This window comes from Aquarana catesbeiana, linkage group LG09 (assembly GCF_042186555.1).
Source record: "Aquarana catesbeiana isolate 2022-GZ linkage group LG09, ASM4218655v1, whole genome shotgun sequence".
In the NCBI taxonomy this organism is placed as follows: Eukaryota; Metazoa; Chordata; class Amphibia; order Anura; family Ranidae; genus Aquarana; species Aquarana catesbeiana.
In genome coordinates, this window is record NC_133332.1 from 2,800,919 (window position 1) to 2,827,794 (window position 26,876).

The 26,876-nt window shown below is 52.3% G+C and overlaps 1 protein-coding gene across 1 annotated transcript in view; it reads left to right on the forward strand.

Annotated features, from left to right (window-relative positions):
• Positions 1 to 13,101: 13,101 nt before the first annotated feature.
• The window catches only part of QPCTL (glutaminyl-peptide cyclotransferase like), a gene marked incomplete in the record, with an annotated part of 15,433 nt that continues 1,658 nt past the window's right edge, over positions 13,102 to 26,876 (forward strand). The window contains 5 exon segments of the mRNA XM_073598084.1: positions 13,102 to 13,340; positions 17,278 to 17,424; positions 24,680 to 24,751; positions 24,753 to 24,968; positions 25,564 to 25,719. Of these exon segments, the coding sequence (XP_073454185.1) occupies positions 13,170 to 13,340; positions 17,278 to 17,424; positions 24,680 to 24,751; positions 24,753 to 24,968; positions 25,564 to 25,719 (762 nt within the window).

The window sequence follows — 26,876 nt, forward strand, 5'->3', positions numbered from 1 at the left end:
GACGCTGGCGATGGTTGCTGGAACCGATCATACCTTGGGGCTGCGGACCAAAAAATTGTCTGAACGCATCGGTCAGACGGCCACCTTCTCCACCGCTCCTTCTTTGACTGACCGAAGCCTCAGCAACACGTTGTCCAGAAACAGGAGTTTGTAACCTCCCAGTCTCTGGGAACGCGTTGCACAGACCTTTCTGCAAGGCCTCCTGAAGATGTGTCATCCTCTGCTCCTTCTGCGATGGCAAGATAAGGTCCGCAACCTTACCCTTGTAACGTGGATCAAGGAGGGTTGCCAGCCAGTATTGGTCCTTCTCCTTGATACCACAAATACGAGGATCCTTACGCAGGCTTTGCAGGATCAGGGAGGCCATGCAGCGTAGGTTTGCTGAGGCATTCGGTCCGGAGTCCTCTGGGTCACTAAGGACGACATGGTCCGCAGCCACCTCCTCCCAGCCACGTACAAGTCCATGTGTTTCTTGGGACTGATCCCTTAAAGACTGCTGCTGATGCTGAGTGCCAGGCTCCACCTCCATACTGACACAATCTTCCTCCTCCTCCTCCTCCTCGTCCTCTTCCTGTGTGATCGGCGGGCACGCAGGAACACTGTCTGGATAAAGGGGGGCCTTGAGAGCTAAGGAAGTCCTCCTCTTCCTGCCTCTGTTCTGCCTCAAGTGCCCTGTCCATTATTCCACGCAGCGTGTGCTCCAACAGGTGGACAAGGGGGACAGTGTCACTGATGCATGCACTGTCACTGCTCACCATCCTCGTGGCCTCCTCAAATGGTGACAGGACAGTGCATGCATCCCTGATCATGGCCCACTGGCGTGGGGGAAAAAAAAACCAAGCTCCCCTGACCCTGTCCTGGTGCCATAGTCGCACAGGTACTCATTGATGGCCCTCTGCTGCGTGTGCAGCCGCTGCAGCATGGCCAACGTTGAGTTCCACCTGGTGGGCATGTCACAGATTAGGCGGTTCTTGGGCAGGTTAAACTCCTTTTGGAGGTCCGTCAGCCGAGCACTGGCATTATATGACCGGCAGAAATGCACACAGACTTTCCTGGCCTGCCTCAGGACATCCTGTAAGCCCGGGTACCTGCCCAAGAACCGCTGCACCACCAAGTTAAGGACGTGAGCCAAACAGGGCACATGGGTCATTTGTCCCTGTCGGAGGGCAGAGAGGAGGTTGGTGCCATTGTCGCAAACCACCATTCCTGCCTTAAGTTGGCGTGGCGTCAACCACCTCTGAACCTGCCCCTGCAGAGCTGACAGAACCTCTGCCCCAGTGTGGCTCCTGTCCCCTAAGCACACCAGCTCAAGCACCGCATGGCATCTTTTGGCCTGCGTACTTGCGTAGCCCCTTGAACGCCTACGGAGCACCGCTGGTTCCGAGGACAAAGCACAGGAAGAGGCCATGGAGGAAGAAGAAGAGGAGGGGGTGGAGGAGAGAGGTGTGTCACAATCATTAGCATTTTGGAGGCGTGGTGGTGGAACAACCTCCAACACTACTGCACCTTGTCCTGCATCCTTCCCAGCTGCCAGCAGAGTCACCCAATGCGCCGTGAAACTTAGGTAACGTCCCTGTCCATGCCTGCTGGACCATGAGTCAGCGGTAATATGCACCTTACCGCTGACCGCCCTGTCCAGCGAGGCATGGACATTGCCTTCCACATGCCGGTAGAGAGCCGGAATCGCCTTCCGTGAGAAAAAGTGGCGTTTGGGTACCTGCCACTGAGGAACCGCACATTCCACAAACTCACGGAAATGGGCAGAGTCTACCAACTGAAAAGGCAGCAGTTGAAGTGCTAGCAATTTTGCCAAGCTAGCATTCAACCGCTGGGCATGTGGATGGCTGGGAGCAAACTTCTTTCAGCGGTGCAGCAGCTGGGGCAGGGAAATTTGCCTGGTACAATCTGACGTCGGTGTACCAAAAGCAGATTGCCCACAAGTACTTGGCTGTGACACACCTAATTCTACACCTTCATTCCTCTCAGTGCAGGTCTCAGAGAGGACTGAAGGTATAGTGGGGTTGGAAATCTCAGCTGATGAGGAGCAAGGAGAGGTCCTCTTTGTTCTTTGGTGTGGGTCTTTTAGATACGCTTGCCAACGAACTGCATGGCAGGTCAACATATGTCTGGTCAAGCATGTGGTACCCAAGCGGGAGATGTTTTGGCCACGCGAGATACGCTTGAGACATATGTTGCAAATAGCAGCGGTGCGATCTGATGCACTCGTCTCAAAAAAAGGCCCACACCAAAGAACTTTTTGAATAACGCGCAGAGACTGCAGCGCCCTGCACATGTGGAGCTTTGGGGTGTGATGCAGTCAATGTGCTGCCCTTATGATGTGCCACCTCCTCCTCCTCCTCCTCTCTCCTATCAGGCACCCACGTTGAGTCAGTGACCTCATCATCCCCTCCCTCCTCATCACTGGAGCAAACCTGGCAGTATGCTGCAGCAGCGGGAGCATGACTGCCAGATTGCTGTCCTTCTTGGGCACCCCCTCTGTCCGTGCTCATGTTACTGCCTTCATTGAGCTCAGTATCATCATCAGAGCCTTCCAAACGCTGGGCATCCTCCTGGAGCATGTACCCAACACTGTGGTCAAACAGTTCGAGGGACTCCTCATGGTGGGGCTAGGGAAGGAGTCACTGATGACATTGAGCCGAGGGAAGAGGCTGCTGCTTTGCCAGACAAAGTACCCTGGGCATGGGTGAGGGAGGATGAGGACGGCTTGGTCATCCACTCGACCAAGTCTTCCGCATGTTGCGGCTCAACATGGCCAGCTGCCAAAAAAAAGGCCAAGCGTGTCCCACGGCCACGTGCTGATGAGGATGCACCGTCTCCACGACCAGCACTAGACACAGAGCCTGCTTGCCCTCTCTTATTGGCTTGTGACTGTCTACCTCTCCTTGTTGGCCTTCCAGACATACTAATGGCCTGTAGCTGCACTAAGCTGGGATATATATATATATATATATATATATATATATATATATATATATATATTATATATATATGTATGTACTGATACTGCAGCTAGCAAAATCAACTGCCTGCCTGTAGTATGAGAACACCACCAACCTTCTACAGGTAGCTTTAGCTGAACACTGTGAACAGGACGCACCCCACTAACTGTAAATAGTCTAGCTGCCTGACTGTGGCACTAATAGGATCAAAAAAACACCAGTAATTTTCTTCAGGTAGCTGTATATACTGTAACAAGACAAGCCTGCCTGTCAGTAAGAAGATAACAGGAACGGATCTAGCTGAACACTGTGAGCAGGACGCACTACACTAACTTGTAGGTTTAGCTAAACACTGTGAGGTGGACGCACCCCACTAACTTGTAGTTTTAGCTGAACACTGTGAGCAGGACGCACCCCACTAACTTGTAGGTTTAGCTGAACACTGTGAGCAGGACGCACCCCACTAACTTGTAGGTTTAGCTGAACACTGTGAGGTGGACGCACCCCACTAACTTGTAGGTTTAGCTGAACACTGTGAGGAGGACGCACTGCACTAACTGTAAATAGTCTAGCTGCCTGACTGTGGTACTAATAGGATCAAAAGAACACCAGTAATTTTCTTCAGGTAGCTGCATATACTGTAACAAGACAAGCCTGCCTGTCAGTAAGAAGATAACAGGAACGGATCTAGCTGAACACTGTGAGCAGGACGCACTGCACTAACTGTAAATAGTCTAGCTGCCTGACTGTGGTACTAATAGGATCAAAAGAACACCAGCAATTTTCTTCAGGTAGCTGTAAATACTGTAACAAGACAAGCCTGCCTGTCAGTAGGAAGATAACAGGAACGGATCTAGCTAAACTGAATACAGTGTATATATATATATATGCAACACCTGGGATGCATATATATATATATATATATATATACACAATACACTTTAAGTGCAGCTAACTGACTGACTGTTCTGCCTAATCTAGCTAACTCAAATGAAATGACACTGTCTCTCTCTCTCTCTCTATTTCTCAGCACACCGGAACACACTGCACAGGGCCGCCGTGCAGGCGGCCTTATATAGTGTGGGGCGTGTACTAAATCCCCTGAGCCATAATTGGCCAAAGCCTCCTTGGCTTTGGCCAATTACGGCTCTCTATTCAGGCGGCGCTGTGATTGGCCAAGCATGCGGGACACGAATTTGGCGCGAACGGCCCATATCGTTCGCAATTCGGCGAACGGGCGAACAGACGATGTTCGAGTCGAACATGGGTTCGACTCGAACACGAAGCTCATCCCTATTAATTACGAACGATCCTAGTTTGATCTCAGATGTGGAAATTTGGGACAAATTGGGATCTAGCGATCATAGGATGATCACTTTTAACTTAAAACATAGAAAAAGGAGGCATGAAGGACGCACAAGAACACTAAACTTCAAACGAGACAGTTTTTCGGAACTGCGGTCATCACTACATGACATCAATTGGGACCAAATCCTGGAAACATTGAACATGGAGGAATAATGGGAATGCTTTAGGAGTGTAATAAAGTGATTGTAAAGGTAAATAAAAAAAAAAAAAATAACAAACATGTCATACTTGCCTCCACTGTGCAGCTTGTTTTGCACAGAGTGGCCCCAAACCTGCTCTAGTGGGGTCCCCTGGCGGCTCTTCACCACATCTGATAACCCCCTCGGAGAAGATCTTCCGAGAGGGGGTTACCTTGTGGGTGCGCTCCTGAGTCCAGCATTCGGCGTCCATAGAGGCCGAATGCAGGACTCGGCCCTGCCCCCCGGCGCTCGCGTCATTGGATTTGATTGACAGCAGCGGGAGCCAATGGCTGCGCTGATATCAAGAGCCGAGAATATCGAGCAGAGAGACAGCGCTCTCCCCGCCGGGTCAAGTTCGAGGGTTCAGCTAAGCAAAAGGGGGGGGCTGGTCATTGACATGTTTTTTTTCACCTTAATGCACAGGATGCATTAAGGTGAAAAAACACGAAGATTTACAGCCCTTTTAAACAAAGGCATCACACAGTGCATTCCAATGGGCAATAAATATAGAAGAGCGAAGGTGAAACCTGGGTTGGCTAAACCGTATTGTAAAAAGCGAACAAAATGGCCTTTAAACAATATAAAGGGGGTGGGTCACCGTCAGCATTCCAACACTACAAGGAATGCAATAAGTGTAAGAACGCAATCAGGGCGGCCAAAAAAAGACTACGAGAGACATATAGCTGAGGAGAGTTAAAAAAAAAATTCAAAGAAATGTTTTGGATAAATTAACGGTAAAAAGGCAAAATCGGGGCATATTGCCCACATAAAAGACGAGGTTGGGAGGATGGTTACGGACGACACAGAAAAGGCAACTGTACTAAATGGCTTCTTCTCAGTGTTTATGTAGGAAAATGTGGGGTATATCGACTGCAACAGTACTGTTTGTGACACATCACAGGATGTACCCTCGTGGCTAACAGAGGCTGGAGTGAAGGAAAGACCAGATAAACTTAATACAAATAAATCACCAGGACCAGATGGCTTACACCTGAGAGTCCTCAGAGAACTCAGTCAGGTTATAGCCAGACCATTGCTCCTAATCTTTGTGGACAGCACACTGACAGGATTGATACCAGCTGCTTGGAGAAAAGCCAATGTGGTACCAATATTCAAAAAAGGGCAGAGACAAATCCCTGGAAACTACAGGCCAGTCAGCCTAACATCAATAGTAGGTAAATTACTATTGGAGGGGATGATAAGGGACTATATCCAAAAATGTACTGAGGAAAAAAAATATAAGTAGTTATCAGCATGGGTTTACGAATGGTCTGGCAGGAATGACCTATCTGCTAAGATTCTACGAAGAAGTGAGCTGCCTTCTAGACAGGGGAAGGCTTGTGGATTTAGTCTACCTGGATTTTGCAAAGGCATTCGATACAGTCCCCCATAAATGCTTAATCTACAAGCTGAGGTCTGCAGGCGTGGACCATAAGGTTTGTTCTTGGGTAAAAAACTGGTTACATGGGCGTGTCCACGGGGTGGTGATAAATAACGTGTACTCAGACTGGTCCGGAGTGGTAAGTTGGGTACCCGGTTCTGTCTTGGGACCGATTCTATTAAATTTATTCATAAATGATATAGAGGAAGGGATAAATAGCTCAACCTCAGTTTTTGTGGAGGACACAAAATTAAGTGGGGGGAATAACTTCACATCAGGATATAGAAATCATACAGAAAGACATGAACAAAATAATGGAGTGGGCAACTACATGGCAAATGAGTTTTAATGTGGAGAAAAATAAAGTATTGCACTTGGGGGGCAAAAAAACATAAATGCAAACTACTCACTATGGGGAGAACCTCTGGGGAATCAAGGATGGAGAAGGATCTGGGGGTTCTAGTAGATGACAGATTCAGCAACAGCATGCAGTGTGAAGCTGTAGCTACCAAAGCCGGCAGAATATTAGCATGCTTAAAAAATGGGATATACTCCAGAGATAAAGCAAATAATCCTGACACTTTATGAATCTCTGGTCCGGCCACATCTGGAGTATTCCATCCAGTTCTGGTCACCGGTCCTCAGAAGGGATGTGCTGGAAATGGAGAGTCCAGAGAAGGGCAACAAAGCTAGTAAGCGGGCTGGAGGATCTCCGTTATGGGGGCATGGAGGAGCTCAGTTATGGGGGGTGGAGGACCTCAGTTATGTGGGATGGAGGAGCTCAGTTATGGGGGATGGAGGGGCTCAGTTATGGGGGGTGGAGGAGCTCAGTTATGGGGGATGGAGGAGCTCAGTTATGGGGGATGGAGGAGCTCAGTTATGGGGGATGGAGGAGCTCAGTTATGGGGGATGGAGGAGCTCAGTTATGGGGGGTGGAGGAGCTCAGTTATGGGGGATGGAGGACCTCAGTTATGGGGGATGGAGGAGCTCAGTTATGGGGGGTGGAGGAGCTCAGTTATGGGGGGTGGAGGAGCTCAGTTATGGGGGGTGGAGGAGCTCAGTTATGGGGGATGGAGGAGCTCAGTTATGGGGGGTGGAGGAGCTCAGTTATGGGGGATGGAGGAGCTCAGTTATGGGGGATGGAGGAGCTCAGTTATGGGGGATGGAGGAGCGGTGGAGAAGCTCAGTTATGGGGGAGGGAGGAGGTCAGTTATGGGGGAGGGAGGAGGTCAGTTATGGGGGAGGGAGGAGCTCAGTTATGGGGGGTGGAGGAGGTCAGTTATGGGGGGGTGGAGGAGGTCAGTTATGGGGGAGGGAGGAGGTCAGTTATGGGGGGTGGAGGAGCTCAGTTATGGGGGATGGAGGAGGTCAGTTATGGGGGAGGGAGGAGGTCAGTTATGGGGGGTGGAGGAGCTCAGTTATGGGGGATGGAGGAGGTCAGTTATGGGGGGGTGGAGGAGCTCAGTTATGGGGGGGTGGAGGAGCTCAGTTATGGGGGGGTGGAGGAGCTCAGTTATGGGGGGTGGAGGAGCTCAGTTATGGGGGGTGGAGGAGCTCAGTTATGGGGGAGGGAGGAGCTCAGTTATGGGGGAGGGAGGAGCTCAGTTATGGGGGGGTGGAGGAGCTCAGTTATGGGGGGGTGGAGGAGCTCAGTTATGGGGGGATGGAGGAGCTCAGTTATGGGGGGTGGAGGAGCTCAATTATGGGGGGGTGGAGGAGCTCAGTTATGGGGGACGGAGGAGCTCAGTTATGGGGGACGGAGGAGCTCAGTTATGGGGGATAGAAGAGCTCAGTTATGGGGATGGAGGAGCTCAGTTATGGGGGGTGGAGGAGCTCAGATATGGGGGATGGAGGAGCTCAGTTATGGGGGATGGAAGAGCTCATTTATTCGGGATGGAGGAGCTCAGTTATGGGGGGACGGAGGAGCTCAGTTATGGGGGATGGAGGAGCTCAGTTATGGGGGGATGGAGGAGCTCAGTTATGGGGGGACGGAGGAGCTCAGTTATGGGGGATGGAGGAGCTCAGTTATGGGGGGACGGAGGAGCTCAGTTATGGGGGATGGAGGAGGTCAGTTATGGGGGGATGGAGGAGATCAGTTATGGGGGGGTGGAGGAGCTCAGTTATGGGGGATGGAGGAGCTCAGTTATGGGGGGACGGAGGAGCTCAGTTATGGGGGATGGAGGAGCTCAGTTATGGGGGGATGGAGGAGATCAGTTATGGGGGAGATGGAGGAGCTCAGTTATGGGGGGTGGTGGAGCTCAGTTATGAGGGGATGGAGGAGCTCAGTTATGGGGGATGGAGGAGCTCAGTTATGGGGGGTGGAGGAGCTCAGTTATGGGGGGTGGAGGAGCTCAGTTATGGGGGATGGAGGAGCTCAGTTATGGGGGATGGAGGAGCTCAGTTATGGGGGATGGAGGAGCTCAGTTATGGGGGGTGGAGGAGCTCAGTTATGGGGGATGGAGGACCTCAGTTATGGGGGATGGAGGAGCTCAGTATTGGGGGAATAGAAGAGCTCAGTTATGGGGGATGGAGGAGGTCAGTTATGGGGGAGGGAGGAGCTCAGTTATGGGGGGTGGAGGAGCTCAGTTATGGGGGATGGAGGAGGTCAGTTATGGGGGAGGGAGGAGGTCAGTTATGGGGGGTGGAGGAGCTCAGTTATGGGGGATGGAGGAGGTCAGTTATGGGGGGGTGGAGGAGCTCAGTTATGGGGGGGTGGAGGAGCTCAGTTATGGGGGGGTGGAGGAGCTCAGTTATGGGGGATGGAGGAGCTCAGTTATGGGGGAGGGAGGAGCTCAGTTATGGGGGGGTGGAGGAGCTCGGTTATGGGGGGGTGGAGGAGCTCAGTTATGGGGGGTGGAGGAGCTCAGTTATGGGGGAGGGAGGAGCTCAATTATGGGGGGAGGGAGGAGCTCAATTATGGGGGGGTGGAGGAGCTCAGTTATGGGGGGTGGAGGAGCTCAGTTATGGGGGGTGGAGGAGCTCAGTTATGGGGGGTGGAGGAGCTCAGTTATGGGGGAGGGAGGAGCTCAGTTATGGGGGGGTGGAGGAGCTCAGTTATGGGGGGATGGAGGAGCTCAGTTATGGGGGGTGGAGGAGCTCAGTTATGGGGGAGGGAGGAGCTCAATTATGGGGGGGTGGAGGAGCTCAGTTATGGGGGACGGAGGAGCTCAGTTATGGGGGACGGAGGAGCTCAGTTATGGGGGATAGAAGAGCTCAGTTATGGGGGATGGAGGAGCTCAGTTATGGGGGGTGGAGGAGCTCAGATATGGGGGATGGAGGAGCTCAGTTATGGGGGATGGAAGAGCTCATTTATTCGGGATGGAGGAGCTCAGTTATGGGGGGACGGAGGAGCTCAGTTATGGGGGGACGGAGGAGCTCAGTTATGGGGGATGGAGGAGCTCAGTTATGGGGGGATGGAGGAGCTCAGTTATGGGGGGACGGAGGAGCTCAGTTATGGGGGATGGAGGAGCTCAGTTATGGGGGGACGGAGGAGCTCAGTTATGGGGGACGGAGGAGCTCAGTTATGGGGGGATGGAGGAGATCAGTTATGGGGGGGTGGAGGAGCTCAGTTATGGGGGATGGAGGAGCTCAGTTATGGGGGGACGGAGGAGCTCAGTTATGGGGGATGGAGGAGCTCAGTTATGGGGGGATGGAGGAGATCAGTTATGGGGGAGATGGAGGAGCTCAGTTATGGGGGGTGGTGGAGCTCAGTTATGAGGGGATGGAGGAGCTCAGTTATGGGGGATGGAGGAGCTCAGTTATGGGGGATGGAGGAGCTCAGTTATGGGGGGTGGAGGAGCTCAGATATGGGGGATGGAGGAGCTCAGTTATGGGGGATGGAAGAGCTCATTTATTCGGGATGGAGGAGCTCAGTTATGGGGGGATGGAGGAGCTCAGTTATGGGGGGATGGAGGAGCTCAGTTATGGGGGGACGGAGGAGCTCAGTTATGGGGGATGGAGGAGCTCAGTTATGGGGGGACGGAGGAGCTCAGTTATGGGGGATGGAGGAGGTCAGTTATGGGGGGATGGAGGAGATCAGTTATGGGGGGGTGGAGGAGCTCAGTTATGGGGGATGGAGGAGCTCAGTTATGGGGGGACGGAGGAGCTCAGTTATGGGGGATGGAGGAGCTCAGTTATGGGGGGATGGAGGAGATCAGTTATGGGGGAGATGGAGGAGCTCAGTTATGGGGGGTGGTGGAGCTCAGTTATGAGGGGATGGAGGAGCTCAGTTATGGGGGATGGAGGAGCTCAGTTATGGGGGATGGAGGAGCTCAGTTATGGGGGATGGAGGAGCTCAGTTATGGGGGGTGGAGGAGCTCAGTTATGGGGGATGGAGGAGCTCAGTTATGGGGGATGGAGGAGCTCAGTTATGGGGGATGGAGGAGCTCAGTTATGGGGGATGGAGGAGCTCAGTTATGGGGGGTGGAGGAGCTCAGTTATGGGGGGACGGAGGAGCTCAGTTATGGGGGGACGGAGGAGCTCAGTTATGGGGGACGGAGGAGCTCAGTTATGGGGGACGGAGGAGCTCAGTTATGGGGGATGGAGGAGCTCAGTTATGGGGGATGGAGGAGCTCAGTTATGGGGGATGGAGGAGCTCAGTTATGGGGGATGGAGGAGCTCAGTTATGGGGGATGGAGGAGCTCAGTTATGGGGGGTGGAGGAGCTCAGTTATGGGGGATGGAGGAGCTCAGTTATGGGGGATGGAGGAGCTCAGTTATGGGGGATGGAGGAGCTCAGTTATGGGGGATGGAGGAGCTCAGTTATGGGGGGACGGAGGAGCTCAGTTATGGGGGATGGAGGAGCTCAGTTATGGGGGATGGAGGAGATCAGTTATGGGGGGTGGAGGAGCTCAGTTATGGGGGGTGGAGGAGCTCAGTTATGGGGGATGGAGGAGCTCAGTTATGGGGGGATGGAGGAGATCAGTTATGGGGGAGATGGAGGAGCTCAGTTATGGGGGGTGGTGGAGCTCAGTTATGAGGGGATGGAGGAGCTCAGTTATGGGGGATGGAGGAGCTCAGTTATGGGGGATGGAGGAGCTCAGTTATGGGGGATGGAGGAGCTCAGTTATGGGGGATGGAGGAGCTCAGTTATGGGGGGTGGAGGAGCTCAGTTATGGGGGATGGAGGAGCTCAGTTATGGGGGATGGAGGAGCTCAGTTATGGGGGATGGAGGAGCTCAGTTATGGGGGGACGGAGGAGCTCAGTTATGGGGGGACGGAGGAGCTCAGTTATGGGGGGTGGAGGAGCTCAGTTATGGGGGATGGAGGAGCTCAGTTATGGGGGATGGAGGAGCTCAGTTATGGGGGATGGAGGAGCTCAGTTATGGGGGGTGGAGGAGCTCAGTTATGGGGGGACGGAGGAGCTCAGTTATGGGGGGACGGAGGAGCTCAGTTATGGGGGGTGGAGGAGCTCAGTTATGGGGGATGGAGGAGCTCAGTTATGGGGGATGGAGGAGCTCAGTTATGGGGGATGGAGGAGCTCAGTTATGGGGGATGGAGGAGCTCAGTTATGGGGGATGGAGGAGCTCAGTTATGGGGGATGGAGGAGCTCAGTTATGGGGGATGGAGGAGCTCAGTTATGGGGGATGGAGGAGCTCAGTTATGGGGATGGAGGAGCTCAGTTATGGGGGTGGAGGAGCTCAGTTATGGGGGATGGAGGAGCTCAGTTATGGGGGATGGAGGAGCTCAGTTATGGGGGATGGAGGAGCTCAGTTATGGGGGATGGAGGAGCTCAGTTATGGGGATGGAGGAGCTCAGTTATGGGGGTGGAGGAGCTCAGTTATGGGGGATGGAGGAGCTCAGTTATGGGGGGTGGAGGAGCTCAGTTATGGGGGATGGAGGAGCTCAGTTATGGGGGATGGAGGAGCTCAGTTATGGGGGACGGAGGAGCTCAGTTATGGGGGGTGGAGGAGCTCAGTTATGGGGGACGGAGGAGCTCAGTTATGGGGGGACGGAGGAGCTCAGTTATGGGGGGTGGAGGAGCTCAGTTATGGGGGATGGAGGAGCTCAGTTATGGGGGATGGAGGAGCTCAGTTATGGGGGATGGAGGAGCTCAGTTATGGGGGATGGAGGAGCTCAGTTATGGGGGATGGAGGAGCTCAGTTATGGGGGGTGGAGGAGCTCAGTTATGGGGGGTGGAGGAGCTCAGTTATGGGGGGTGGAGGAGCTCAGTTATGGGGGATGGAGGAGCTCAGTTATGGGGGATGGAGAAGCTCAGTTATGGGGGATGGGGGGAAAGACAACAAACATTAAACTTTTTTGTGGAGAAGAGACACCTAAAGACGAGCTCCGCCCACTCCTTCAAAGTATAAGAGAGTTCTTTGCCATGAGGTGCCATGTTGTACTTCCAGTGACCAGTATGAGAGAGTGAGAGCGATAACACCAAATTTAACACACCTGCTCCCCATTCACACCGGAGACCTTGTAACACTAACGAGTCACATGACACCGGGGAGGGAAAATGGCTAATTGGGCCCAATTTGGAGATTTTCACTTAGGGGTGTACTGACTTTTGTTGCCAGCGGTTTAGACATTAATGGCTGTGTGTTGAGTTATTTTGAGGGGACAGTAAATTTACACTGTTATACAAGCTGTACACTCACTACTTTACATTGTAGACAAGTGTCATTTCTTCAGTGTTGTCACATGAAAAGATAGAAGAAAAGATTTACACAAATGTGACTGAGGGGTGTACTTACTTTTGTGAGATATTGTATATAAAGGAGGCTTCCTCTGTGTGCGTGACCCCGCCTCCTCTATGTGTGACCCCGCCTCCTCTATGTGTGACCCCGCCTCCTCTGTGTGTGACCCCGCCTCCTCTGTGTGACCCCCGCCTCCTTTATGTGTGACCCCGCCTCCTCTATGTGTGACCCCGCCTCCTGTGTGTGTCCCCTCCAGAGCGGTGCCAGGAAGTGAGCGGAAATCTCCTTCCCGGGGACAGCCATGAGAGATTGTACGGTCGGATCGGATGGTGTGTGGCTGAGACTCCCCTCTGATTGGTTATGTCGAGTAACACGTGACTGGCGCCGCTTCCCTTCTCCAATATGGCGGCGGTCTCGCAACAACCAGCGGCGGCCTGACAACCAATCAGAGAGCGGGATGTGTACGCTGAGCTGTCAGTGGTTAGCCCCGCCCCCGAGCTCTGACTGGACGCTGTCTCCAGCTGTTTACCCTTCTCGCTTCTCTATTGGTCCGGAGGACTTTTGTACTCAGTGGTAGGTGGAGATTTCCCCCCGCCCCTTGCTGTGATTGGCCGCTCTTCTCAGTCATGCTTCTCTTCTCTGATGGCTCCGCGCCGAGCCGCCCGCAACCCCCGAACACCTGGCGGAGCTCCGAGATCCCGAATCCCGGGACTGCTGATACTGGGGGCCGGAGTGCTGATCGGAGCCGTCATATTATTCTGGGAGAACCCGAAAGTAACAGGAGCCAAGGAGGAGGAGCCGAGAGGGAGACAGGTGAGGGGTGTCACATGGTGTGTGTGTGGGAGGAGCATGCACGTTGTATGGGGGTGTGTGGGAGGAGCATGCATGTGTTTTAGGGGTGTGTGGGAGGGGCATGCACGTGGTATGGGGGTGTGGGAGGGGCATGCACGTGGTATAGGGGTGTGTGTGTGGGAGGAGTATGCACGTGGTATAGGGGGTGTGGGAGGGGCATGCACGTGGTATAGGGGGTGTGGGAGGAGCATGCACGTGGTATGGGGGTGTGGGAGGAGCATGCATGTGGTATGGGGGTGTGGGAGGAGCATGCAAGTGGTATAGGGGGTGTGGGAGGAGCATGCAAGTGGTATAGGGGGTGTGGGAGGAGCATGCAAGTGGTATAGGGGGTGTGGGAGGAGCATGTATGTGGTATAGTGGGTTGTGGGAGGAGCATGCACGTGGTATAGTGGGTTGTGGGAGGAGCATGCACGTGGCATAGTGGGTTGTGGGAGGAGTATGCACGTGGTATAGGGGGTGTGGGAGGAGCATGCACGTGGTATGGGGGTGTGGGAGGAGCATGCACGTGGTATGGGGTGTGGGAGGATCATGCACGTGGTATGGGGGTGTGGGAGGAGCATGCACGTGGCATAGTGGGTTGTGGGAGGAGCATGCACGTGGTATAGTGGGTTGTGGGAGGAGCATGCACGTGGCATAGTGGGTTGTGGGAGGAGTATGCACGGGGTATAGGGGGTGTGGGAGGAGCATGCACATGGTATAGGGGGTGTGGGAGGAGCATGCACGTGGTATAGGGGTGTGGGAGGAGCATGCACGTGGTATGGGAGTGTGGGAGGAGCATGCACGTGGTATGGGGGTGTGGGAGGATCATGCACGTGGTATGGGGGTGTGGGAGGAGCATGCTCGTGTTATAGGGGGTGTGGGAGGGGCATGCACATGGTATGGGGGTGTGGGAGAAGCATGCACGTGGTATAGAGGTGTGTGGTTGGAGCATGCACGTGGTATAGAGGTGTGTGGTAGGAGCATGCACGTGGTATAGGGGGGTATGGGAGGAGCATGCACATGGTATAGGGGGTGTGGGAGGGGCATGCACGTGGTATGGGGGTGTGGGAGGAGCAAACAGGTGGGTTGTGAGAGGAGCATGCAAGTGGTATAGGGGGTGTGGGAGGGGCATGCACGTGGTATAGGGGGTGTGGGAGGAGCATGCATGTGGTATAGGGGGTGTGGGAGGGGCATGCACGTGGTATAGGGGGTGTGGGAGGAGCATGCACGTGGTATAGGGGGTGTGGGAGGAGCAAACAGATGGGTTGTGGGAGGAGCATGCAAGTGGTATAGGGGGTGTGGGAGGAGCATGTATGTGGTATAGTGGGTTGTGGGAGGAGCATGCACGTGGCATAGTGGGTTGTGGGAGGAGCATGCACATGGTATGGGGGTGTGGGAGGAGCATGCACGTGGTATGGGGTGTGGGAGGAGCATGCACGTGGTATGGGGGCGTGGGAGGAGCATGCTCGTGGTATAGGGGGTGTGGGAGGGGCATGCACGTGGCATAGTGGGTTGTGGGAGGAGCATGCACGTGGCATAGTGGGTTGTGGGAGGAGCATGCACGTGGTATAGTGGGTTGTGGGAGGAGCATGCACGTGGCATAGTGGGTTGTGGGAGGAGTATGCACGTGGTATAGGGGGTGTGGGAGGAGCATGCACATGGTATAGGGGTGTGGGAGGAGCATGCACGTGGTATGGGGGTGTGGGAGGAGCATGCACGTGGTATGGGGGTGTGGGAGGAGCATGCACGTGGTGTGGGAGGATCATGCATGTGGTATGGGGGTGTGGGAGGATCATGCACGTGGTATGGGGGTGTGGGAGGAGCATGCTCGTGGTATAGGGGGTGTGGGAGGGGCATGCACGTGGTATGGGGGTGTGGGAGGAGCATGCACGTGGTATAGAGGTGTGTGGTAGGAGCATGCACGTGGTATAGAGGTGTGTGGTAGGAGCATGCACGTGGTATAGAGGGTGTGGGAGGAGCATGCACGTGGTATAGGGGGGTATGGGAGGAGCATGCACATGGTATAGGGGGTGTGGGAGGGGCATACAGGTGGGTTGTGAGAGGAGCATGCAGGTGGTATAGGGGGTGTGGGAGGAGCATGTATGTGGTATAGGGGGTGTGGGAGGGGCATGCACGTGGTATAGGGGGTGTGGGAGGAGCATGCACGTGGTATAGCGGGTGTGGGAGGAGCATGCACGTGGTATAGGGGGTGTGGGAGGAGCATGCACGTGGTATAGGGGGTGTGGGAGGAGCATGCACGTGGTATGGGGGTGTGGGAGGAGCATGCTCGTGGTATAGGGGGTGTGGGAGGGGCATGCACGTGGTATTGGGGGTGTGGCAGGAGCATGCACGTGGTATAGGGGGTGTGGCAGGAGCATGCACGTGGTATGGGGGTGTGGGAGGAGCATGCTCATGGTATAGGGTGTGTGGGAGGAGCATGCACGTGGTATAGGGTGTGTGGGAGGAGCATGCACGTGGTATAGGGGGTGTGGGAGGGGCATGCACGTGGTATAGGGGGTGTGGGAGGAGCATGCACGTGGTATGGGGGGTGTGGGAGGAGCATGCACATGGTATAGGGGATGTGGGAGGAGCATGCACGTGGTATAGGGGGTGTGGGAGGAGCAAACAGGTGGGTTGTGAGAGGAGCATGCAAGTGGTATAGGGGGTGTGGGAGGAGCATGTATGTGGTATAGGGGGTGTGGGAGGGGCATGCACGTGGTATAGGGGGTGTGGGAGGAGCATGCACGTGGTATAGGGGGTGTGGGAGGAGCATGCACATGGTATAGGGGATGTGGGAGGAGCATACACGTGGTATAGGGGGTGTGGAAGGAGCATGCACGTGGTATAGGGGATGTGGGAGGAGCATGCACGTGGTATAGGGGATGTGGGAGGAGCATGCACGTGGTATAGGGGATGTGGGAGGAGCATGCACGTGGTATAGGGGGTATGGGTGGAGCATGCATGTGGTATAGGGGATGTGGGAGGAGCACGCACGTGGTATAGTGGGTTGTGGGAGGAGCATGCATGTGGTATAGTGGGTTGTGGGAGGAGCATGCAAGTGGTATAGAGGGTGTGGGAGGAGCATGCATGTGGTATAGGGGGTGTGGGAGGAGCATGCACGTGGTATAGGGGGTGTGGGAGGAGCATGCACGTGGTATAGGGGGTGTGGGAGGAGCATGCACGTGGTATAGGGGGTGTGGGAGGAGCATGCACGTGGTATAGGGGGTGTGGGAGGAGCATGCACGTGGTATAGGGGGTGTGGGAGGAGCATGCACGTGGTATAGGGGGTGTGGGAGGAGCATGCACGTGGTATAGGGGGTGTGGGAGGAGCATGCACGTGGTATAGAGGGTGTGGGAGGAGCATGCATGTGGTATAGGGGGGGTGGGAGGGGCATGCACGTGGTATAGGGGGTGTGGGAGGAGCATGCACGTGGTATAGGGGGTGTGGGAGGAGCATGCACGTGGTATAGAGGGTGTGGGAGGAGCATGCATGTGGTATAGGGGGTGTGGGAGGGGCATGCACGTGGTATAGGGGGTGTGGGAGGAGCATGCACGTGGTATACGGGATGTGGGAGGAGAATGCACGTGGTATAGGGGGTGTGGGAGGGCATGCACGTGGTATAGGGGGTGTGGGAGGGCATGCACGTGGTATAGGGGGTGTGGGAGGGGCATGCATGTGGTATAGGAGGTGTTTGAGGAGCATACACGTGGTATGGGAGGGGCAAGCACGTGGTATAGAGGGTGTGGGAGGGGCATGCACGTGGTATAGGGGGTGTGGGAGGAGCATGCACGTGGTATAAGGGGTGTTTGAGGAGCAAATATGGTGTCCAGGATGTGTGGGGGTTTCAGCAGGTAAGGCTGGATGATGTCACTGGTGGGCGGGGCTGCCAGTGTGTGTAGTGATTGGCTCTCTTCTCAGTTCCAGATCCAGCCCAGTTCCCTATCATCCAATCAGATCGGTCAGCTGGTCTCGGAGATCGATGTTAAGCGTCTGTGGTCGTCCTTCATCCGTCCGATGCTGATAGAGAGAAGTCCGGGGAGTCCTGGCAACCGGCGGGTCAGAGAGGTGAGAACCCGGTGATGGCGGCTTCCATATCCTTCATACCGACCAACCGCAGAGCCCGCTATACAGTGCAGGAAGTGCTGATTGGTTGTCTCCTGAGTGGGGGTGTGTACAGTGCCTTGAAAAAGTATTCATACCCCTTGAAATTTTCCACATTTTGTCATTTTACAACCAAAAACCTAAATGTATTTTATTGGGATTTTATGTGATAGACCAACACAAAGTGTCACATCATTGTGAAGTGGAAGGAAAACGATACAAATAAATATGTGAAAAGTGTAGGGGGGGCATTTGTATTCAGTCCCCTTTACTAAAATCTAGGGGAACCAATTGTCTTCAGAAGTCACCTAATTAGTAAATAGAGTCCACCTGTGTGTCATTTAATCTCAGTATAAATACAGCTGTTCTGTGAAGCCCTCAGAGGTTTGTTAGAGAACCTTAGTGAACAAACAGCATCATGAAGGCCAAGGAACACACCAGATAGGTCAGGGATAAAGTTGTGGAGAAGTATAAAGCAGGGTTAGGTTATAAAAAAAATCTCCCAAGCTTTGAACATCTCACGGAGCTCTGTTCAATCCATCATCGGAAAATGTAAAGAGTATGGCACAACTGCAAACCTACCAAGACATGGCCGTCCACCTAAACTGACCGGCCGGGCAAGGAGAGCATTCATCAGAGAAGAGCCAAGAGGTCCATGGTAACTCTGGAGGAGCTGCAGAGATCCACAGCTCAGGTGGGAGAATCTGTCCACAGGACAACTATTAGTCGTGTTCTCCACAAATCTGCCCTTTATGGAAGAGTGACAAGAAGAAAGACATTGGTGAAAGAAAGTCATAAGAAGTCCTGTTTGTAGTTTGTGAGAAGCCATGTGGAGGACACAGCAAACATGTGGAAGAAGGTGATCTGGTCAGAGGAGACCAAAATTCTACTTTATGGCCTAAAAGTAAAACGCTATGTGTGGGGAAAACTAACACTGCACATCACCCTGAACACACCATCCCCACCGTGAAACATGGTGGTGGCAGCTTCATGTGGTGGGGATGGTTTTCTTCAGCAGGGACAGGGAAGCTGGTCAGAGTTGATGGGAAGATGGATGGAGACAAATACAGGACAATCTTAGAAGAAAACCTGTTAGAGTCTACAAAAGACTTGAGACTGGGGCGGAGGTTCACCTTCCAGCAGGACAACGACCCGAAACATCCAGCCAGAGCTACAATGGAATGGTTTAGATCAAAGCATATTCATGTGTTAGAATGGCCCAGTCACAGTCCAGACCTAAATCACATTGAGAATCTGTGGCAAGACTTGAAAATTGCTGTTCACAGACGTTCTCCATCCAATCTGACAGAGCTTGAGATATTTTACAAAGAAGAATGGGCAGAAATGTCCTCTCTAGATGTGCAAAGCTGGTAGAGACATCCCCAAAAAGACTTGTAGAGAAAGGGGGTTCTACAAAGTATTGACTCCGGGGGGCGCCATACAAATGCCCCTCCCCCCACACTTTTCACATATTTATTTGTATCATTTATCATTTTCCTTCCACTTCACAATTATGTGACACTTTGTGTTGGTCTATCACATAAAATCCCAATAAAATACATTTACATCTTTCAGGACATCACCGGAGTGATCATGGCTCCTCCGCCCACAGGAAACACCTCATCAATCAAATCTTTATCAGGAAGCCTCCATGTTGCTTCCGTCAGTTTTTAGTGTTTCCTCCAGCCAGAGGAACACCTCTGGTGGGAGCCATGGTCTCTTGGGGCTTTACTGGGAGACGAAAGGTTCTCGCCTGTCTGTTTTTTGCTAGGAGAATGATCCTTCCACTGGCCTCTTTCTGGATGGTCCAAAGGGCTCCCCCCCCCCCCCTTCCGTATTTGGGGGGAGCCTGTACTGCCTGGGAGTGCTGCCCCTTTTTTTCTTGCAGGAGGGACTTTTTGCTGTGGCCCCCCGCATCGCGGGACGGCGGCAGTGCAAGGCTGAGCCGCCGCCATTGTTCTGGTGGCCAAGGAGAGTCCTAGGCCACGTCCTGTGCAGTGTACAGAAAGAGGCAGCACTTCGGGGTCGGGCGCGCGGCGTCATTTCCGGTCGCAAGCACAGGCGGAGAGGGCAGGGTCACCTGGTGCCTTCTTAAATTTCCGGGTCGGCGCGGCGGTGTTTTAGAATCCGGAACCGGCTTTCTTTCACCACGTGACCGCAGTGTACTCTGCTGTGGAGGACAATGTAGCGGATAAGGGGGCAAGCCAAGGCACCAGCAAGGCCAAGGTAAGGGACTGCGTCCTTTTGTTACTCAAGGCCATTTTCTCCTGTGGGGTTTTTTTTCACCCTACCCCCCCCTCCAGTGAGAGCTCTCCCTGGGAATGTATAGAGCAGTGGCTGGTGGGTTAGAAGTTCTGCCTAGCAGTAGGGGACTCCACAAAAGTGGTGGTAGCTTGCTTGGGCACAGGGAAGTAAGAGGTTTTTCTTTCCTAGTGCACCTGTTTTACTTGTGCTGTGCAGCAGCTCTTTTTAGCGTGGTCCTTTGTTCTTCTTCTGTTTGTTTAGGCCAAAAGCTCTGTTCAACCTGTCAAGAGAAGGTGCCCTGTCTGCAAAGGTAAAATTACGCAAAGCTTGGACTAAATCTCTTTGTGTAGATTGCATCTCAGATTTTGTCAGGGAGGAGTCTCCATCCATTTGTGGTGATCTGGTTACAACCATTAAGGATGAGCTCCGCGCCACCTTTTCAATCCTTTAGGTCAAACCTAAGAGAAGAACCAGGTCCCTCAGGGGAACCCTGGGTTCCACAGCCATCTTCAGAATCCCAAGGGGGCTCCCTAATACTGGCAGGGGTGGGGGGGTCCGATCTCCCAGGAAACTCCCCAAGAACCTGCTTCCCTCGCTCCAGATGGAACAGATTCAGAGGAGGAGGAAAATGAAGCAGATGACGCCGCTGAGTACAAGATGTCACTAGAAGAGGTTGGAGGACTCCTGAAAGTTCTCCATGCTACCTTGGCGATAGAGGAGGAAAAGAAGGAGCTCTCCCTGCATGACCGCATGTACGCAGGTTTGGGAGACTCAAAACGCTGTACTTTTCCGGTCCATTCAATAATCACAGATATGATTAAAAAAAAAACAATGGCTGGAACCAGAGAAGAAGACATTTTTTTTTTTTTCTCGGGCTCACAAGAGAAGATTCCCGTTTGAGGAAAATCTTGACTCTATCTGGAACAAGGTTCCAAAACTGGATTCCGCCTTCTCACAGGTCTCGAAATCAACGGACCTCGCCTTTTTGAAGATATGGGCACACTAAAGGAGCCCATGGATAAGAGGATGGACCTGCTTCTTAAAAGAACCTGGCAATCAGTGATCTGAAGCCAGCAATGGCGACGACATGCGTTGCTAGGAATTTAGAACACTGGATTAACCAGATGAAGGCCCATGTTACTGCGGATTCCCCAAAACAGGAGATTTTGGACTCCTTTACAATTTTATCTGCAGCAGTATCATAAATTGCGGTTGCCTCGGCAGAATCTATACGCATGTCAGCCAGGTCCGCAATAATGAACTCTGCTAGGAGGGCCTTATGGCTAAAAACCTGGCCAAGGGAACGCGGCATCAAAAAACAGGCTGTGTAGCATTCCTTTTGCAGGGGATTTGCTGTTTGGTTCTGAACTAGAATCCATTCTTGACCAAACGGCTGATAAAAATTAAATAGTTTCCGGTCAAGAAGAAGCAGGTGCAGACCGGTAAGCGTTTTTTTCGGCCTCAAAAAGGACAGCACGCAGGGAAAACGCAGAGCAAAAGGAAACCATGGTCTTTACGGAAGTCCAAAGGTAGGAGTGAAGTGCTCTTCAATCCTCCTGCGACTTCCGGAAAGCCGCAGTGACTCCTCCCTCCTGGTTGCGGGAAGATTCCAGGAGTTTCTTCCACAGTGGAGAGGCATTACATCAAATCAGTTTATTGTAAACCTGGTCTCCCAGGGATACGAGATCGAATTCACAGAAGAACCTCCAAAAAGATTCTTGGTGACAAACGCCCCAAGGGATCCAGCCAAGGCTCTCGCCATGAAGTCCCTAATCCAGGAACTGAAATCCCAGAGAGTCATTTTTCCGGTCCCAACAGGGGAGTTCTGGCACGTATTCCTCATTCAGAAACCCTCAGGGAAGTTCCGTCTCATCCTAAATCTCAACATGCTAAATCGATCGGTAGAGTACAGAAGATTTTGGATGGATTCCATTTTCTCAGTAAAAAAACCTCCTGAACCAAGGGTGCTACATGGCATCAATAGATTTACAGGATGCCTACCTCCACATACCCATTGCCGCCAGGTCCCAGAAATATCTGATGTTGGCATTGAAAGTAGGGAAGAAGGTGGTACACCTGCAGTTCAGAGCACTCCCATTTGTCCTGTCATCATCCCCAAGAGTGTTCACGAAGGTAATGGCCGAAGCGTTGGCACCTTTGCGTCTAGAAGGAATCACTGGAGATTCCTTATCTAGACGACCTGCTGTTTTTCGCTCAAACCAGAAAAGGGATTCAGAAGAACTTGGTCAGAGCTCGTGCTCACCTAGAATCCATAGGATGGATCTTAAACCTCCAAAAGTCGAATCTGTTTCCCTCTTAGGAGATGTTATTCTTGGGTTTCCGTATCAACTCAGTGGAGCAAAATATTTTTCTTCCAGAAGAAATACAGAAAAAGTTGGTGGACGTGGGGTCTTTGTTATAGTCCAGTCAGCTCCTGTCCATCAGGAAGATCATGTCAGCATTGGGAACACTGACCTCTTCCATACCAGCGATTCAGTGGGCAAGGCTCCACTTCAGACCTCTGCAAAGTTTTTTTTTTTTTTTTTTGTTTTTTTTTGTTAAAAACCTGGGATCACCAGCAAGATTCACTGGACTCGCTAGTGAAGGTCCCCACCATGGTGAAAAGGAGTCTGTGGTGGTGGAAGAACCAGACAAGGTATTCAGCAGGTCTATTATGGTCCTTTACAATCCAAGTAAGATTCACCATGGATGCCAGCTCCTGGAGTTAGGGGGCTCAGGGCTCGTGGTCCACAAGAGAAGCAGTAAGGTCCTCCAAATTGGAGGGAGCTAAAGGCAATAGAAATGGCCTTACTGACATTTGCCCAAGAAGTTCTAGGGACTGCATATACAGATCCTGTCAGACAACGCCACGGCGGTGGCCTACATAAACAGACAGGGGGCCACCAGAAGCAGCGCTCTTCAGTGCCTAGCAGGTAGCATTGTAAGATGGGCAGAGCTCCATACTCTATCCTTGTCCGCGGTCCACCTAAAGGAGACTCTAAACAGGGTAGCGGACTTCCTCAGCAGAAACCAGGTATACGAAGCTAAGTGACGATTGAACCCAGATATCTTCCATATGACCGTGAAGAAATGGGGGCGGCCAAGAGTGGATCTCTTTGCGGCTCAGGAAAATACACAGGTGTCTCTCTTCTTTTGCCTGAACAGAAACGAGTCCTCCCTGGGGGTAGATGCTCTGGCGCACAGTTGGAATTGTCACCTCTGCTACGCTTTTCCCCCTTTTCAGCTTATCCCTCAGGTCATAACAAAAATCTTGAAAGAGGATACAACGGTAATCCTCATCACTCCCTTCTGGCCCAAGCGGGTTTGGTTTTCATCCCTTCTACAGATGCAACTCGAACTGTGTTGGCACCTTCCGTTGAGACAAGACCTGCTGATACAAGGTCCCCTGCTTCACCAGGACGTATCAAAGCTAAAACTCACAGCTTGGCTTCTGAGGAGCAGCTTTTGAGGAGAAAAGGATTTTCCGATAGGTTGGTTGCTACCCTCCTATCTAGCAGAAAGAGTGTTACCAGAGCAATTTATTCCAAAGTCTGGAAAGTTTTCAACTCCTGGTACACAGCATCCAGAATATCCTAAAAAGAGGTTTCTTCTGTCTTGGACTTCCTGCAAGGAGCGGACAAGGGCCTAGCTGTCAGTACCCTCAAAGTTCAAGTTGCCGCACTGGGGGTATCTTTGGAAAAATCTATCTCATCAGAACCACTAGTGATCAGATTCTTTAAAGCCTTCACTCGGTCCAGACCGGTAGTGATCAGAAGCTGTCCAAAGTGGGACTTATCAGTTGTTCTACAGGCCCTGACCAGGGAACCTTTCGAGCCCATTAGTTTAACCTCCCTGAAACTGATTAAATTAAAAACCCTTTTTTTTTTTTTTTTTTTTTTTTTTACAGCTCGAAGAATTAGTGGGTTGCAAGCTTTATCAATCAGGGAACCATTTTTTTTTCTCTATATTTTTTTTTAGACCGAATTGTTCTGAAGACGCATCCTAATTATTTGCCGAAGGTTGCTTTGGTCCAAAATCGAGCTCAGGAGATGATTCTTCCTACGTTTTGCTCTAATCCATCGGACAAAAAGGAAGAAGAATTCCACCCCTTGGATGTTAAAAGAGCAGTCTTAAGTTACCTGGAAGCCACTAAGGACTTTAGGCGTTCAGACGCATTATTTGTTTCATTTGCTGGTATTAAAAAAAGTAAGACAAGCTACTAGAGGAACCATTGCCAGATGGTTGAGAGTGGCTCTCTCAGAGGCCTATTCCCTTACAGGCCAGGAGAGTCCAGTTGGTATTCGGGCTCATTCTACAAGAGCTTTGGCAGTGAGTTGGGCAGAAAAAGCTGGGGTAAGTCTCGATTATCCTCTCAGATGCTGTCGTGAAAGACGTTTTGGGAAAATTCAAATTAGACTTACCAGTAACTTGTTTTCCAATAGTCTTTCAGGACAGCAGTAACCCGCCCTTTTTATTCTGTTGCTGTAATACTATGATATAACTGTCGCTTATGTGTTGCAGCCGGGGCTGGAGGTTCTCTACAAACAACTGCGGGAAGCAACGTGCAGGCCTCCCGATAAAGGTTTGATTGATTGAGGTGTTTCCTGTGGGAGGAGGAGCCATGATCTCTCGGGTGCTGTCCTGAAAGACTATTGGAAAACAAGTTACCGGTAAGTCTAACTTGAATTCTTGGTTGTAACATGACAAAATGTGGGAAATTTCAAGGGGTATGAATACCCTTTCAAGGCACTGTATGGTGTCAGCGATCGGTGTGTATGGTGTCAGCGTTTGGTGGGAGTGTGTATGTTGTCAGTGATTTTGTGGCAGTGTGTATGTTGTCAGTGATTGGTGGGGGTGTGTATGGTGTCAGCGATTGGTGGGGGGGTGTATGGTGTCAGCGATCGGTGTGTATGGTGTCAGCGATCGGTGTTCAGTTGGTTTTGCGGTCCCTGACGATTTCTCTTGCTCCTCCCAGCTCATCTCTGGTCACTTGCGCTCGTTGTCGGCGGGGTGGACGGTGGATCTGGATGAGTTTGATGCGGTGACCCCCGCGGGGGAAGCTCTCCTTCGGAAACATTGTAGCCACATTGAATCCCTCAGCCCCGCATCGCCTGGTCTTCGCCTGTCATCTGGACTCCAAGTGGTTTCTCCCGGACCGGAGGGGGCGGGCCTTTGTCGGGGCCACAGACTCGGCGGTTCCCTGCGCTCTGATCCTGGAGGCCATCACTGCACTAAACCACCGCCTGCAGGAGCACAAGAAGAAGGTGACTCCCCCCAGCTTCTCCTCCCTACATCTCATCCACCAGTCAGAGGGACCGGCTCACCGATTCCTAATATTAGATCCACCAATCAGAGGGGTCGGCTCTCCAACTCCTAATAATAGATCCACCAATCAGAGGAGTCAGCTCACCAATTCCTAATAATCCACAAATCAGAAGATCCAGCTCTCCAATTCCTAATAATAGATCCACCAATCAGAGGAGCCGGCTCTCCAATTCCAAATAATAGATCCACCAATCAGAGGAGCTGGATCACCATTTCCTAATAATCCACCAATCAGAAGAGCCGGCTCACCAATTTCTAGTAATGGATCCACCAATCAGATGGATCCATACAGTATATATATTCTCCACTGTTGAAAATTCTGTTCAGCCGGTCTTGTGACTCACTACCCTGACCAGGAGGGAGTGAATATTTCCTATGTGTGAGTTCCAGCCCTTCTGATTGGATGATGAGGTGACGATGGATGTCAGAGCTGAGTGGTGTTCCCCGCCTGGCACTGATAACAGAACCAGCTGAACAGAATACCAGACATGTGACTCCCGCGGTGCCTGGCATTCATCTCTCTCTGATTTCCAGGGCTCACCGCTGACTCTGCAGCTTTTCTTCCTGGACGGCGAGGAGGCGTTCGGAGAATGGTCAGAGAGTGATTCACTGTACGGGGCGCGCCACTTGGCGGGACGTCTAGAGAAGGAGCCAATCCAGGGAGGAGGCGGGACTCAGCTGGACGCCATTGTAAGTGGATAAGGAGGTACATTGTCTGCTCCAGTTTTAGTAAATCCCCCTCGCCCCAATATACGACCAGAAGTCTGTAATTCCCCCCTCCAATGATGGAGTTCAGGTGTCTCCAGGAAAGGGTCCTGGTAATCCTCCATTGTACAAAGACCTTGTAGACAATTGTGCTCTTCCAACCTTGTGGTTTCATGAAGACCCTTTTCTGTTCCAGCCTGACTGTGCCCCTGTGTACAAAGCCAGCTACATAAAGACGTGGGTTAATCAGTTTGGACCAACTCCCATAAAGACATGGGGTGACCAATTTGGACCAGCTCTATAAAGACATGGGGTGACCAGTTTGGACCAACTCCATAAAGACATGGGGTGACCAGTTTGGACCAGCTCCATAAAGACATGGGGTGACCAGTTTAGACCAACTCCCATGAAGACATGGGGTGACCAGTTTAGACCAACTCCCATGAAGACATGGGGTGACCAGTTTAGACCAACTCCCATGAAGACATGGGGTGACCAGCTTGGACCAGCTCCATAAAGACATGGGGTGACCAGTTTGGTGTGGAGGAACTCCAGTGTTCTGCACAGAGCCCTGACCTCATCTCTACTGATCACCTTTTTGGTATGAATTGGAATGCCAATTGTGAGCCAGTTCTTCTTTTTGGTGCCCAACGTGAAGCCCAATGTGTGAGCCAGGTCTTCTCATCCAACATCAGTACCTGACTTCACAAATGGGTACAAATTCCCACAGATACCCTCCAAAATCTTGTGGGAAGTCTTCCTAGAAGAGTGGGGGATGGAAAAGGGGGGGGGGGGGGCAGCTCCATATTTATGACCCTCTTCATGGGAGGGTTACAGACTTCCAGCATTGGTAGGGAATCAGCGAATGGTAATTGAATGTGAACATTTTCGGGTACATAGATCTGATAAATCTTTCTATGTCATGGCTAGGTGTTGGGGTCATGGTGAGGTGTCGGGTTCATGGTCAGGTGCAGGGGTAAGATATTGGGGTCATGGCCAGGTGTCTGATCAGGGGTTGGGGTCATGATAGTTGTTACGGTTGGGGTCACGGTAAGGTGATGGGGGTCAGTTGTTGGGGTCAGGGTCAGATCTTGGGTTAACGGTTGGGCAAGTCACAGCTGAAGTCATGGTCAGAAGTTGGG